The sequence below is a fragment of the Thalassophryne amazonica genome, chromosome 10 (genome assembly GCF_902500255.1).
Source record: "Thalassophryne amazonica chromosome 10, fThaAma1.1, whole genome shotgun sequence".
Classification (NCBI taxonomy): domain Eukaryota; kingdom Metazoa; phylum Chordata; class Actinopteri; order Batrachoidiformes; family Batrachoididae; genus Thalassophryne; species Thalassophryne amazonica.
Genome location: NC_047112.1, coordinates 67,624,216 through 67,641,062, shown reverse-complemented (window position 1 = coordinate 67,641,062; position 16,847 = coordinate 67,624,216). Strand labels below are relative to the sequence as shown.

General features: G+C 44.5%; 1 protein-coding gene across 1 annotated transcript in view; it reads right to left on the bottom strand.

The window, feature by feature from the left end:
- lonp1 (lon peptidase 1, mitochondrial) overlaps positions 1 to 16,847 on the bottom strand; it is a 180,969-nt gene that overhangs the window by 72,856 nt on the left and 91,266 nt on the right. The window contains exon 16 of the mRNA XM_034180189.1: positions 14,783 to 14,923. Within this exon, the coding sequence (XP_034036080.1) occupies positions 14,783 to 14,923 (141 nt within the window). The remainder of the gene's footprint in view (positions 1 to 14,782; positions 14,924 to 16,847) is intronic.

Genomic DNA, 16,847 nt, shown 5'->3' with positions numbered 1-16,847 from the left:
AATCCCCACAGACCAAAAGTTTGTCATATTTTAGGATAAAATCTGCCAAGAACTCAGAAAACTCCTGAATAAAATCCTTATTAAATTTTGGTGGATGATAAACAACAGCACAGAGCACAGGAGGAGGCAAAGTCCATCACAAACAGCTGGCGTTCAAAAGTGGAGAAATCATTAGGAGATAATAATCGTCATTTTAGTCCAATTACATTTGTTCCACAAATCTGATAGGTTAATCGTGAGATTTCAGACCATGAAATATCGCGTTGACGGTGGCAAAATATCTGACCGTTCACATTTCATGTATTACTCCACACCCTGACCCGCGTTGCAACGCAGATGTCAATAATGGTGCTGTCAGCTGAGAGCAAGAGAAACCTGTGCAGTGACAATATAACATACTAAAGTATTGATGTGGATACAAAATTACTCAATGCAGTTGACCAGACGGAGAATCTGTGTGTCTGCTCACAGAATTTCCAGTTTGCATGAAGACGCTGTTGCGACAGTAAGCTTTGATGAACCAACCACACCCTTTCACAATGTTTCGGCCGACCGAATTACTTACAGAAAAATAAACCATGCAAACGATGGAATTGGATTAGAATGGGAATAACCCACTTGTGTCTGATATTTGCAGATGTTAATGCTGGACGAAAACTCAACAGGGTTACTCCCTAATTTAAAGTTCTCTTTGAAAACAGTGGCCAAAGCACTGCCTCCAGTGCACCAACCAAGGTCAGAGTAAATGTAAGGATCGTGAAGGCTCTAACACTGGAGCACTTGAACCAACCGAGGTCAAGTAAACGTACAGATCGTGAAAGCTCTAACCTTTGAGCACTGTGCGCTAACGAAGGTCAAAATAAACATAAGGATCGTGAAGGCTCTAACCCTGGAGCACTGTGTGCCAACCAAAGTCAAAGCAAATGTAAGGATCGCGAAGGCACCAACCCTGGAGCACTGTGCATCAACCAAGGTCAAAGCATACGTACGGATCACGAAGGCCCTGGAGTACTGTGCATCAACCAGGTCAAAGTATACTACGGATCATGAAGGCTCAAACCTTGGAGCACTGTGCGCCAACCGAGGTCAAAGTAAACATAAGGATCACAAAGGCACTAACCCTGAAGCACTGTGCACCAACCGAGGTCAAAGTAAACATAAGGATCACAAAGGCACTAACCCTGGAGTACTGTGCATCAACTGAAGTCGAAGTAAATGTAAGGATCGTGAAGGTGCTAACCCTGGGGTACTGTGCGTCAACCGAATTCAAAAGGCCCTTTTCCACTATACAGATCCAGCACTACTTGGCTCAGCTCAACTCTACTCGGTTTGGTTCTAGGCGCGCCTTTTTCCACTACAAATAGAACCTCCTCGGGACTTCCAGGTTAGCGACACACAGAGATGGACGTGTAGGAGAGAGCTCCTGAATGTCGGTTCGGATAAAACACCTAAGTATTTTAAATGGTGAGAAAGTCAGATTAATTAAGGTATGAAAGGAGGAAAACACAAAAGAACAACAAGGCTGGCAAAAAAAAATGTAGGATCCGCAAGGAATCAAAGATGCACTCAACGCTAATATTGCCGTGGACGAAGATAATGGCGAATACAAGGAAACACCAAGAGAGGCTAACGCACTGTTAGAGGGGCTTGCGTTGCTCTCGAAAGAACTTCAATCCTTCAAACAAGACGTGAGAGAGGATCTGGGCCATCTTAAAAACGACGTCAAGGAAAGTATGAAGCAAGATCTGAGTGAGTTTAAGAACGATGTTTTGAAAGAGCTGCAGAAACAAAATGCTAATGTCGCAGAAGCGTAAACACGTATAGCTGACCTAGAAACAGCATGTCTCAAACTGAAAGACATATTGCTCACCGTGATAAAGCAGAATTCTGTCATGCAAGATAAACTGCTGGATTTGGAGAACTGCTTCAGGCAAAATAATCTCCGTATCTACGGGATACCCAAAGGTAAAAAAGGAAACTCAGTCACTGTGTTTGTAGACACTTTGTCGAAGCAAAAATCAGCTCTCGTTACAAGACGGCATAGATCTCCAGATTCAAGGGGTGCACCAGATCGCAGTCGCAAAAACCACCCTGCTGCCTCACCTCCGAGGTCAATCATTGTGAATCTGCTGCAGTTTCATGTGAAGGAATTGATCCTCAGGAAGGCATGACAGAAAAAGATTGAATTAGATGGCAAATGGATCTATTTTGATAATGACTATGCATCTGACATCATGGAGAAACGCTTGGCATACAGACCAAGTAAAGCAGTGCTGAACGGGGAAGGGATCCGATTCCAAACGCCCTACAACAAGATGAGGGTGTACTGGGACTCGGGTTTAAAGATCTATGAGAGTGCGGACAAAGGTGGCCTGGGACATGAAATGATGGATCGAGGTGACAGTAACAATGAGGAAGAGCGCCGAATCGATAGCAGAGAAGCGGTTGACTGAACTCCTACCATGGAAACATGCAGCCGTGACGGATAAAGCCACCTGGAGTGTGAAGGAGAGGCTCGTGGAGTTTAGAAGACTGCCACAACAACTCGACTCAGCAAGGCTAAATAACATACTTTGGACAGTATGGGAACATACCACCCCCCCCCCCCCCCACTGGATCTGACAGAAAACCAGAGAATTATTATCCCCAAGTTGTTTCCCATTCGTAACTATAATGCTCAGAGATTCTAAATGATAGTCTTATGATGAATATATGGAAACTTGTTACCGACAGGAGTGTCTCAAGTATATACTGAATGTTGGACAGTTATAGTGAAAGTAGGATACCAGTTAATGGGCATCCTCGTAACACAATGGAGGGCCCCTACAGCGATGGGGACCCACACCCTCCCCCCACCAAAGGGAATATGAAGGATGGAGAAACACATCCTTCGTCTTTGAAGTCAGTGTTTTTTGTTGTATTGTTTGTTAGTGGTTTTGTTGTGTTAGTCACAGTGCATAGGTTTATCTTGCTAACACAAACAAATGGAACAGAGAGCTACGGGGTACAGTAACTTCAAGGTAGCATCTTGGAATGTGAATGGTCTCAACAACCCAGTAAAGAGGCACAAAGTTATGACAAAATGAGAAGGAACATAATCAGATCATATTCCTGCCAGAAAATCATTTGTCTCATGTTGAACATCCATCCATCCATCCATTTTCTTCCGCTTTATCTGGAGTCGGGTCGCGGGGGCAGCAGCTCAAGCAAAGCCGCCCATACCTACCGATCCACACACACCTCCCCCAGCTCCTCCGGGGGAACCCCAAGGCGTTCCCAAGCCAGCCGAGAGATGTAGTCCCTCCAGCGTGTTCTGGGTCTTCCCTGAGGCCTCCTCCCAATGGGACATGCCCGGAACACCTCTCCAGCGAGGCGTCCAGGGGGCATCCGGAAAAGATGCCCGAGCCACCTCAACTGACTCCTTTCGACGTGGAGGAGCAGCGGCTCGACTCCGAGCTCCTCCCGAGTGACCGAGCTCCTCACCCTATCTCTAAGGGAGCGCCCAGCCACGGAGGAAAGTCATCTCGGCCGCTTGTACTCGCGATCTCGTTCTTTCGGTCATGAGCCAAATCTCATGACCATAGGTGAGGATCGGAACGTAGATCGATCGGAAAATCGAGAGCTACTCAGCCCCCTACTCAGCTCTCTCTTCACCACGATGGTCCGATACAGCGACCGCATCACTGCAGATGCTGCACCGATCCGTCTATCGATCTCACGCTCCATCCGTCCCTCACTCGTGAACAAGACCCCGAGATACTTAAACTCCCCCACTTGAGGCAAGGACACTCCACCGACCTGAAGAGGGCAAAGCACCTTTTTCCAGTCCGAGAACCATGGCCTCGGATTTGGAGGTGCTGATTCCCATCCCGGACGCTTCACACTCGGCTGCAAACCACCCCAGTGCACACTGAAGGTCCTGATTTGATGAAGCCAACAGAACCACATCGTCCGCAAACAGTAGAGACGAGATTCTGTGGTTCCCAAACTAGACCCCCTTCTACACCCTGGCTGCGCCTAGAAATTCTGTCCATAAAAATAATGAACAGAACCGGTGACAAAGGGCAGCCCTGGCGGAGGCCAACGTGCACTGGAAAAAAGGTTTGACTTACTACCGGCAATGCGAACCAAGCTCCTGCTGCAGTCGTACAGGGACCAGATAGCCCTTAGCAAAGGACCCCAGACCACGTACTCCCAGAGCACCCCCCACAGGGTGCCCCGAGGGACACGGTCTAACGCCTTCTCCAGATCCACAAAACACATGTGGACTGGTTGGGCGAACTCCCATGAACCCTCGAGCACCCGATGGAGCGTGTAGAGCTGGTCCAGTGTGCCGCGACCTGGACGAAAACCACACTGCTCCTCCTGAATCCGAGGTTCGACCATCGGTCGAATTCTCCTTTCCAGTACTCTGGAATAGACCTTACCGGGGAGGCTGAGGAGTGTGATCCCCCTATAGTTGGAACACACCCTCCGGTCCCCCTTCTTAGAGGGACCACCACCCCGGTCTGCCAATCCAGAGGCACTGTCCCCGATCACCACGCGATGTTGCAGAGGCGTGTCAGCTAAGACAGTCCCACAACCATCCAGAGACATAAGGTACTCAGGACGGATTTCATCCACCCCAGGAGCCTTGCCACTGAGGAGCTTTCTAACCACCCTCGTGACTTCGGCCTGGGTAATGGATGAGTCCGCCTTTGAGTCCCCAGTCTCTGCGTCCTCTTCGGAAGACGTGACGATGGGATTGAGGAGATCCTCGAAGTACTCCTTCCACCGCCCGACAACATCCCCAGTCAGGGTCAACAGCTCCCCACCCGCACCGTAAACAGTGCTGGTGGAGAGCTGCTTCCGCCTCCTGAGGTGCCAGACGGTTTGCCAGAATCTCTTCGACGCCGACCGATAGTCCTCCTCCATGGCCTCCCCGAACTCCTCCCAGACCCGAGTTTTTGCCTCTGCAACCGTACGGGCTGCAGCACGCTTGGCCTGCCAATACCTGTCAGCTGCCTCCGGGGTCCCACCTACCAACAAAGATAAGTAGGACTCCTTCTTCAGCTTGACGGCATCCCTTACTTCCGGCGTCCACCACCGGGTTCGGGGATTGCCGCCGCGACAGGCACAGAGACCTTGTGACCACAGCTACGAGCGGCCGCATCAATAATGGAGGTGGAGAACATGGTCCACCGGACTCATGTCTCCAACCTCCCCCGGGATCTGGGAGAAGCTCTCCCGGAGGTGGGCGTTGAAGACCTCGCTGAGAGAGGGTTCCGCCAGACGTTCCCAGCAGACCCTCATGATACGTTTGCGCCTGCCAGGTCTGACCGGCTTCCTCCCATCCCAGCGGATCCAACTCACCACCAGGTGGTGATCGGTCGACAGCTCTGCCCCTCTCTTCACTCGAGTGTCCGAGACACGTGGCTGAAGGTCAGATGATACAACTACAAAGTCGATAATCGACCTCGGCTCAGGGTGTTCTGGTGCCACGTGTACTTATGGACACCCTTGTGCTCGAACATGGTGTTCGTGATGGACAAACTGTGACTAGCACAGAAGTCCAACAACTGAACACTACTCGGGTTCAGATGGGGGAGGCCGTGCTTCCCGATAACCCCCCTCCAGGTCTCACTGTCGCCGCCCACGTGGGCGTTGAAATCCCCCAGGAGAACAATGGGGTCCCCAGTCGGAGCGCTATCTAGTACCCCTCCCAGGGACTCCAAGAAGGTCGGGTACTCTGCACTGCCGCTCAGCCCGTAGGCCGAGACAATGGTGAGAGACCTGTCCCCGACCCGTAGGGACGCGACCCTCTCGTTCACTGGAGTAACTCCAACAAGGCTACTGAGCTGGGGAGCATAAGCAATGCGACCCCAGCTCTCCGCCTCTCCCCATGGGCAATGCCAGAAAAATTAAGCGTCCAGCCCCTCTCCAGGAGTTGGGTACCAGAGCCCAAGCTGCGAGTGGAGGTGAGCCCGACTATCTCTAGTCGGTATCTCTCAACCTCCCGCACAAGCTCAGGCTCCTTCCCCCCCCAGCGAGGTGACATTCCACGTCCCAACAGCCAGGGGCTGCCGGGCCACCCGCCCTCGACCGCCACCCAATCCTCTCTGCACCCGACCCCCATGGCCGCCTCTGCAGGTGGTGAAGCCACAGGAGGGCGGGCCCACGTCGCTCTTTCGGGCTGAGCCCGGCCGGGCTCCATGGGCTAAGGCCAGACCACCAGGTGCTCACGCGCGAGCCCCAACCCCAGGCCTGGCTCCAGGGTGGGGCCCCGGCTCCGCCATACCGGGCGACGTCTCCGTCCTTGATTTTTTACTGGTCATGGAGGTTCTGAACCTCTCATGTTGAACATGAGAAACTTAAAAACTTTGGATACAAAAACATTTTTTTCAGTACTTTTAAGGGAGGTCACAAAAGAGGAATCTCTATATTAATACACAACTCTGTTAAATTTGAGTTCATTACAGAGGTTAAGGACTCAGATGGCAGATTTATCTTGGCGCAGGGGAAATTAGAAAACATTTTGACCACCCTCTGTGTTTATTTACCTTCATACAGTACTCAGTATATTACTAAAAAGATTTTCAAACTGATTACGTCTGAAATGCAAGGCATTTTAATCTGTGCAGGAGATTTTAACACAGTATTAAATTATAAATTGGACACTACTAATAGAAGAAATACATCTTACAGGAACAGGGTATTGGGGAGGGGTCTGAATGAGTTTGGACTGATGGATCTTTGGAGAGAATTTCATCCATTGGCTAAATGTTACACATACTACTTCACTCCTCATGCCACATACTCAAGAATAGATTTTTCCTTCATGTTTCAAACGATAGACATAGAATTCAGAGATGCGAAATTGGAAGCAGAGATATTTCAGACCACTCTCCAATATACTTGGTATTAAATTTAGAAACTACACCCAAGAAAACTATTTGGAGGCTCAACACCAGCTTACTTAATAACAAAACAGTCGTACAGCAGATAAAATCTGATATCCAGACTTTACTTGATATAAATGATAACAGAGAAGTTAATCCAGAGATATTATCAGTTATCAAGTTGTTCACCAATGAATATGGCTTTATACACATAAAAAGCCATATTCATTGGTTAAAACAACTTGATAACGATTTTATCATATACCTATAAATGATAAATGCACGCAGAACACAATGCGCATGCTCTCCCTTCGCTCACTGCCTCCGGGGGGTACGGATGCGGGACCCGCAAAGAATCCAAGTCATTGAGCCACGGAGCTCTGCGGCTGTGGTTACTGAGACCATGCAGCGGGCATTGCGCATCAAAACAGCGAGCACAGTCTCTGGACCTGGTGCCTGCATGCAGCTCGGCACAGCAGACAGGGGGGCGGAGTGAGTGGCCCGCTGTGGCGTTTACCGAGCCCGCAGACTCAGTAAGTGATTCGGGAAGCAGTGAGAGCAATCGCCTGCCTGATGAGGACGCAGAACACAATGCACTGTTAAAAAAAAAAAGAAAAAAAAAAAAGAAGAAGAAGAAGCATGCAAAATTGCACAAAAACAAATCTGCGAAACTGCGAGGCCGCAAAAGGAGTTACATTCTAAAATAACCCGCGATAGGCAAAATCTGCGAAGTAGTCAGCGTTATTTTTTAGTTATTACAGATGTTTTAAGGCTGTAAAACTCCTCACTACACACTTTATACACTTTCTCAAACAGGCATTAACATTTTCTGACTTTTCTCTCCTGTGTAAATACTCAAAGTTCAAACCTTAGTAGAAAAAAAATAGAACATTTTCCTATAATAATTATGATGGCTTTTAAAACTAACAAATTTAATTTTAATAATCAACCTACGAGGTCGGACACGTAAGAAATGATTAATAGTCACCAGTATTTCACAGTTCCTCTGACCGCGCCTCTTTGTCGTGGCGCAGCTCCGCTGTCCGGATTGGCTGATTACTCCAGGTGGTATGAAAATATTACCCATCCCCGAAAAGGGTGTATTGCTATTTATTCTTTAGAGTTTTATCCAATATATCGGCGTATCATTTATAGGTATATGATAATATGGGATGCCCTAAAGGCAGCGGTTAGAGGCAAGTTAATATCAGTTAGTGCAGGAATTAAGAAAGCAAAGGAAGGTCAAGGTCAGGTTTATTTATAAAGCACATTTACAAACAGTCAACACTGCCCCAAAGTGCTGTACAATAAAAGGAATTAAAATTATATTAGTTAAATACAAGAACAAAATAAATCAACAAGACAATAAAAGATGTGGCAGTATTCAGCTCATCTTGTGTTAAAAGCCAGTGCAAAAGATGTGTCTTTAAAGAGTCTTAAAGAGTCAATTGAAGGAGCCAGTCGGACATTCAATGGCAGAGAGTTCCAGAGCTTGGGCCCCACATCAGCAAAGGCTCTGTCTCCCCTGGTCTTCAGCTTAGACCTGGGACAGACCAGTAAACTCTGGTCCGCGGAGCGCAGAGCTCTTCCTGGAGTGTGCAATGACAGCATATCAGATAAATAGAATGGGGCTTGACCGTGAATTGATTTAAAAACAAGCAACAAAATCTTAAAATCAATTCTAAAAGCAACAGGTAATCAGTGCAGTGAAGATAAAACAGGAGAAATGTGTTTGTTGCCATTTGGCTCCAGTGAACAGACGCGCAGCTGCATTTTGCACCATCTGGAGGCGATGCAGAGACGACTGATTAAGACCAACATACAGAGAATTGCAGTAGTCTAAACGAGACGTGATCAAGGCATGCACAACCTGTTCCAGCTGTTTTGGGGGTAGGTAACGCTTGATTTTACTTAAAAGTCTAAGCTGGAAGAAGCTTGTTTTGACACTGTGTTGATCTGCTTCTCGAATTTAAAGAACTGTCTATAAAAACACCAATGGTCTTAGCAGATGAATGACAGTAGGAGGCGAGTTAACCAAGGGCAGAAAGGTCAAGGTCACCAAGGACCACAATCTCTGTTTTGCTTTCATTCAGATTCAAAAAGTTTAAAGACATACAGTCTTTGACTTCTTGAAAGCAAGTCTGTAGGATGGCAGATGAGTTTGTTTTAAGGTTCAGAGGTAGATAAATCTGCACATCATCAGCAAAGCAGGAAAGGTAAGGAAAGGAAAGCCAACTTAAACAACTTGAAAGAGCTAATAGAACTGGAAAAAGAGCATAGCAAGAATCATAGACCCCAATTGCTGGTCGACATAAATGACATTAGAAACCAAATATCAGATATGTACAAAGAGGAATTAGAGAAGAAATATAAATTATTGAAACAATCCTATTATGAGATGAGCCCTAAAGCCACAAATTACTAGCAAGGAAATACGGAAAAAAACAAATTTTGCAGTCTAGTTATAAAATTGTCCACTCCACCATCATGGAAAGAAGCCATCATTATAGTTATTCCTAAAGAAGGCAAAAACAAAATGCTATGTAGCTCATATAGACAATTTCATATTAAATCAAGACTATTAAATTGTATGCGTCTATCATGTCCAAAAGGTTAGACTCTTTTGTTCCAGATCTAACTGAATGCGATCAGACTGGTTTTGTTTGGGGTCGTCAAACACACAACAACATAAGACGCTCTCTCTCATATAATTCAGCATATCAAGAAGACTAACAAAGGCGGGTCCTAGTCAGTCTAGATGCTGAAAAAGCATTCTGACTGTGTTAGCTGGGAATATTGTTTTTAGTTTGGAACGATTTGATGAAAATTCAACTAACTGTATTAAAACACTGTACTCAGCTCCTACAACAAGAATTAAGATAAATGGTCGTTTATCAGACCGTTTTAATTGGAAAGATCCAGTCATCAAGGATGCCTCATTTGCCAACCCTTTTTGCACTTTACATAAAACCCTTAGCCAAGCAGTAAGAGAAAACAATCATATACAGGGGATCTCACTCTAGGACCATGAACATAACATTGCTTTAAATGCTGATGATGTTATTTTGTATATCCAGGACTCAGATGCCTGTCTTCCTGTCCTTTTTGACCTTCTTGATGAATTCGGCTCTTATTCAGGTTACAAACTGAACATACAAAAAACACAAATACTAAGATTTAATTATAGCCCATCTTCCAAACTGAAAATGGATCTTCCTATTGACTGGTCTCAGAAAGCAATTAAATATCTGGGAGTTTGGCTGACGCACAATCTCGCTAATTTATACAAGAGAAATTATGGAACAGTGAATCAAAAAATTAAAGAGGACCTGAACAACTGGTCAACGTGCTTGGTCAGTCTTAGCACAAGGGTTCACACCATTAAAATGTCCATCTTACCTAAACTGCTATACTTATTTTTAGCCCTGCCAATTAGAGTTCCAAGCAGTCAATTTCAGGAATGGGACAAACAAATCTCAAGATTTGTATGAAGAGGAAAAAAAACAAGAGTTAAATATAGTAAAATGACTATTAGTAAAGAGGAAGGTGGTATGGCCCTTCCAAACATTAAAGATTATTATTACTCTTCCCAAATTAGAACAGTAGTTAATTGGCGTGACAGTAATTATGAAGCAAAATGGAAAGAAACAGAACAAGAATACAATGGAATCCGAATACAAGCAATGATGGGAGATTCTAAATTAACAACAATCATGGGAGAACATTTGAGCTCCATAGTCTCCTTTACGTTACACACTTGGTTTGACGTTATTAGAAATTTGATTTATGGTCTCAATTGAAGATACTACAATGGGTGACATATGATATTGACTTCATACCTAACAGGATGGATTCTAGATTTAAGTACTGGGCAAAAAATGGAATCACTGCTTACTGCATTATTTTAGAGAAACAAATGTTGGAAAGCTTTCAAACACTAAAACAAAAATATAACATTGGGAAACAGGATCAGTTCCGATACTTTCAAGTACGAGATTATTATTTAAGGGAAAGTGAGAGGAAGAAGGCAAATACAGAACTTAGCGAAATTATACATTTACTGGTACAAACATACTCTGGGGTTTCCAAATCAATAATTTCAAAACTTTACAAAGGAACTGCAAAGACAAGGGGCTATACTACTAACTATATTAAGGAGCAATGGTAAAAAGCTGGGTGAGACAATAAGCATCCAGCAATGGAAGAACATGTGTGAAACCGTGTTTACACTTCATGCTCTATGTATTGGGGTGAATATTCCTGGAAGAACCTGGTCTGTTGTTTTATGCTCCCAAGATGAAAGTGTATTTATCATTATCATACCAAAAGTGTTGGCATAACTGTGGGGATGATGAGGCAAATCATTACCATATTTTTTGGGACTGCCCTCTGATAAAACCATCCAGGGGAAATGTTTGGACAAGTTTACAACATATCCTGAGATGCCGGATCCCACCAATGTGTGTATCATCATATTAGGGAAACATACCAGAGGAATTGTCAGGAAATGCCAAATACCTCTTGAAAATCATGACTTTAGCAGCAAAGGAGGCAATCACCAGGAATTGGTTGAAACCTGACCCGCCTACAGCAGACAAGTGGTTCAATATTATTAAGGAAATCCATGAGATGAAAAGACTTACTTTCCTTCTTAGACTTGAAAAGGACCTTTATATGGCAAGGTGGAGGAATGGATTTGTATTTCTTCAGGAAAAGAGGGATCGACACGGTGGCTGTTCTCCCATCTTAATTGAATGGGGGTCTCCCCCTTCTTTTTTTCCCCCCTCCTCGGCTCTTCCATTGCATTCTCTACACCCTGTATGTATGTTGGCTGAGACAGAGGTGCACAAGCTGTGTTATCCTTCCATTTACATCGCCCTCTTATAATCTTGGCGCGCTCTCTGTAGTTTATGTTCTTTTTTGTAAAGAAGTCTTTTGCGAATGGTTATGGATCTGGTACCTATGTTCGTGCACTGTGCTGTTGATTGCTATTGTTGTTCTAAAATATCAATAAAAAGTAAGTATAAAAAAAGAACCTCCTGAACGTGAGCGGGGCTGTCAGAGCAAACTGCAGTGACGTAGTTTTATACGCGACACAAACAACAATGGAGCACTGTGCGCCAACCTACGTCAAAGTAAACATAATGGGCCTTTCACACTGAACGCTTCATAAGCTTCAGACAACACCTACCAACACTTCGCTTCGGAAGTGGCAAGGGGGTGGAGATTGCTGCGTCACACTCTGGCTGTTTCCACAACCTGAAAAAAGTTCAGCGATCACCATCTTGAATTTGCGTCGCGTGAACCACAAAAAAGCTTTAAAAAACAGCTGGTAGAACGATTCTCCCATCACCCTGCTGGGAGAAGCTTTTTTCAGCTATTTTTCGGAGTGACGCCGACCGAGGGAGGACTTGGTGGGACATCGATTGAACCGTGACAGCGGGCCAACCCGCACGGAGAAGCCGGCCTCAGGCATCATCCCTGGGCAGACCGAGGGAGACTGCTGTGAAGGGTTTAATGATCAGCTAATGTTAACTTAGAATTTAGCACAGTTGATCTGAGTGAACGCTTTAATTTGTAAATGGTTCAGTCTTTTTTATTTTTAACAAATAATGCTACAGCTTTTTTCGGAGACCACAAAAGCTCAACTTTAAATAACTTTTTTTTCGGGCGTTTTTTTCCATCGTTTTTTTTTTTTTTAATATATATAAACTGTTTAGTGTTTCTTTATATTTAAAGAAATATTTTTATTTGTCAGGAACATTTGCTGTACAGACAACCAAACTTCCATTGATGAGCTGAACACCAAGAAGACCAGTCGAAAGAAAACATCTCTGCTCTTCAGCAACACCACCAGAGTTCAAAGCTGCAGAAGAGACCTCCATCTGGTCCAGAGAATCCAGCATAACATCACCTGCTTCTAAATAAAAGGCTCTTTCAACAGCAACTATTTTATTAGTTTTTAAAAAGCTGTTTCATTTTATATTTTAACAATAAATGAACGGATCATTAAAAATGTCTACGAATCAAAGTTAAAAGACATTTGCACAGGTAGAAGCTCTCCTTCTTATTGTGCTGAAATTCATATTTTAGAAATGACTGTCCTGATAACAACATTAAAGGCAATTACAAGTTGAAATGACTATAAAAAAAATCATCATGAGGTTTATGTCACAGAAATCCTACTTTACAATCACACTGCAGTCATTGTTAAATTATTTCCTGTTGCATTTATAATAAGCATTTGTATTTATTTACAGTCTGTTTTTCTGGTTGAAATGAGCTGAAATAATCTACCAGATTTAAAAAATGTACAAATTTCCATGTTATTTTATTTGTCTAAAAATAAATGTCCGAGGTTCCTTATGTTAAACAAGAAATTATCTAAGCTGAAATAACGTGGTTTTAATTTACAGATGAAAGGTTTCTAAAGAACCATTTACTGATTTATTTAGCTATTTTAATTACAAGTGTTCTAAACTTTTTTTTTTAACAGTAATAAGAAATTTTGAGGTAACAAACAACAAAAAAACATTTCCAAGGATTTTTCTTCAGAAAACTGCTCTATAAATGAGCAGTCCTGTGACACGTTTCTGTTTTGTACAGATCAGTGGTTTCTGCCACTAGTCTTCCGTGTTTTGGCCCAACTCGTTGTTCAAATTGGACAGCGCGAAGCTATGTCACAGCTCAGAGTGTCGAAAGTTGGATTGGGTTGAACTTTGACTGCGTCAGCCTGCCGACAAGCGGCAATGTGCACTCCTGTCAGAAGTGTCGCTTTAGCTCGGCTTTTGACGCGACGCTTCTGACGCCTCTAAAAAGCAACGCGTCTCATTTAGACCGATTCCTGACGCCTCTGATGCTTCCGACGCGTTCAATGTGAAAGGTCCATTAGGATCACAAAGGTTCTAACCCTGTCAGACTTGATGATTGTACAGGTGTATGCAGTTGATACCTCTGTTTAACACAAAGCTACAGCTGTGGTTCTCCTTCTGCTTTTGTTTTGTGGAAGGTGTTTAGCCACTATTCAGAAAGAGGGACCCAAACAGATCAACAGGACTCCTCCTGTGGTGCTGGTCCTGCCCTGTATCTGGTTTTAAAGGGTTAAACAGAGAGGAGCTTCAAATGGAAGATCTGGTGCAGAAGTGCGGTCTGGTCTGACTTGCACACTGGAAATCATTAATTCTGAGTGAGTCCATATTTTTGAGATCCAATCTAAATGTCTTCCAGTGGAACTCCTCAGGAAAAGGATACAGAGCTCCTTTCTGAGATATTTTCATTCTCCAACTTGGAAGATGGATTGTCACAGATTTGCCATCTGTCACCGTACTGAGAGCAAGACCAAGGTCCACACTTAGAGTTAGGAGCCATCAGAAACATTCACTGCATAAAACCCGCCATCAAACACCACATACAAGTAAAGATGAAGATAAATATGAGGCCACTGCTGTGACGTCGCACAAAAGACTTTGGTCGTCACAGATTCTGCCTGGGTTTCTGACTTGGAATTCTGAGCTGAATAATCCTTCCTTTGCACTTTTCTGAGTCAGAGGTGGGTTTTTCCCCCCAGAGTTCCAGGTACAACTGACCCTCCCTAATGGCAAAGTTAAAGGTCAAGTTAATAAAACAGTGATAACACCAGCAAATGACGTATGCAGCGTGTTAGGGTTAGGGTTAGACGTGTAGTGAAAGGAGTGCAAGACAAGTTTCATGTGACAGAAATAACAACATGAACAGATAGATGTGTGTAGTTAGAAAGCTGGACAAAATAAGAAATGAAAGAATCTGACGAAAAAGGAAAGTCAGCCAAATCCTGATCCAATACACCTACCTCTTGTCTGGCTTGCAAAGACATGAGGTTGTAAAGGGTCTTGGTGTTCAGGTGAATGAACTGTGGACACATTTACCTTTTCCACTTGTTTCTGGAGGTTCCTGACCCCAGATTCCCTGCAGTACTGCCTGATGAGGAGATTGAGAGCATTAGAGGAGATGGAGACCTTCTCCTCTGTCAGACCACACATAGCTCGAAGCTGAGGGACCAGATAACGCTAAAAACCAGAAAGGACACAAACACACAAGAAAACTTTAGGACACTATCCATTCTTCTTCTTCTCTTCTTCATTTGGCTGTTCCTGTTATGGGTCGCCACATCCTCCTCTGTCTCACCAACCACCTGCATGTCCTCCCTCAGCACATGCATAAACCTCCTCTTTGCCCTCCCTCTTCTCCTCCCACCTGGTGGCTCCATCCTCAGCATCCTTCTCCCTATATACCCTGGGTCCCTCCTCTGTACATGTCCAAACCATCTCAATCTCACCTCTCTGACTTTGTCTCCAAACTCTACCGCCTGAGAGTTTGGAGACAGAAACAGTCCCCTCTAATATGTTTATTCCTAATCCTGTCCATCACTCCCAAAGAGAATCACATCTTCAGCTCTGCCTCCTGTCTTTTTGTTAGTGCCACCGTCTCTAAGCTGTCCAACATAGCTGTCTCACTACTGCCTTGTAGACATTCTTTGGTCACAAATCCCACCTCCACCTTGAATGAGTCTGTCATTCCAACTGTGCATCTCACCGCTGTCACACTATTCTTGTACATGTCCTGCACTACCCTAACATACTTCTCTGTCACTCCAGACTTCCTCATACAATACCACAGCTCTTCTCTTGGCACCCTATCACAAGCTTTTTCTAAGTCCAGAAACACACCAAGTAACTCTTTCTGGGCTTTTTTATACTTCTCCATCAGTATTCTCATGTGCATCTTTTACCACCCTAACCTGCTGCACATCATCTCCAGCTCTGTCCCTTTGTCTGGCCAATCGGTACAAGTTCTTTTCTTGTTCTTTACTGTTCAACTTCTTGTACAACTCGCAATATGCCTTTTCCTTCTCTTTTGCCACTTCTCTTTTCACCTTATGCCACATCTCCTTGTACTCCTGTCTACTTTCTTCATCTCTCTGACTATCCCAAAACTTTTTCACAATCCTCTTTCTCCTTATGCTTTCCTGGACCTATTCAATCCACCACCAGTCTCCTTTTCTTCCTTCCACTGTCCAGATGTTGCACCCAGTACTGTCCTAGCTGTTTCCTTCACCACATCTGCAGTACTTTTCCAGTTGTCCAAAACTGCTTCAAGTTGTCCAAAACTGCTTCCCCTCCATCCAGTGCCTCTCTCTCCTGCTTGCTAAATTTCACACAACAGTCTTCCTCCTTCAGCTTCCACCATCTGATCCTTTGTTGAACCTTCACACTCTTCTTCTTTACCTCTAAAATCATCCTACAAACAACCATCCTATGCTGTCTAGCTACACTCTCTCCTGTCACCACCTTACAATCTCTGATTTCTTCTAGCTTGCATCTCCTATAAAGAATGTAGTCCACCTGTGTGCACCTTCCTCCACTCTTATATGTTCCCTGTGCTCCTCCCTTTCTTAAAGTAGGACATTAATAATTACTGACAAAAAACACACACAAACAGGGCAAACATGAACAATTATCACAGGGACATAAACGGACACAAACAGGACAAACATTATCTATTACCACAGGAACCTAAATGCACACAACTGCTTTCCTGTTGATTTACTGATGATGAATTACACCTTAAGTGTAGTTTTTCTGGCCGACTGATTCTGCTCTTTTTCTCTCTGTATGAGGTGTGGATAACATCGCATAGGACTGATGTCTGCAGACCAGAGTGCTGGACTGACCGCAAGATGCCACGCCTGAAGTTGATGCAACACACTGCAGTCTGTGTTTGGAATGGACTCGGGCCTGGGAACAGGCCCACTGACGGCATGAGTAATGCTGGATGACCCCTGCCTGTGACATAAATGCCTGTGTGGTCTTTTCATCAAATGCATGTTGTTTTTTATGTTCAGGGCTGTGAAATAAACATTGTGAAATCTGAGGAAAATTTGCAAGGGTTCGGGGGAGCACAGCCCCTCAGGGCCCCCAGAAACCAAATTAA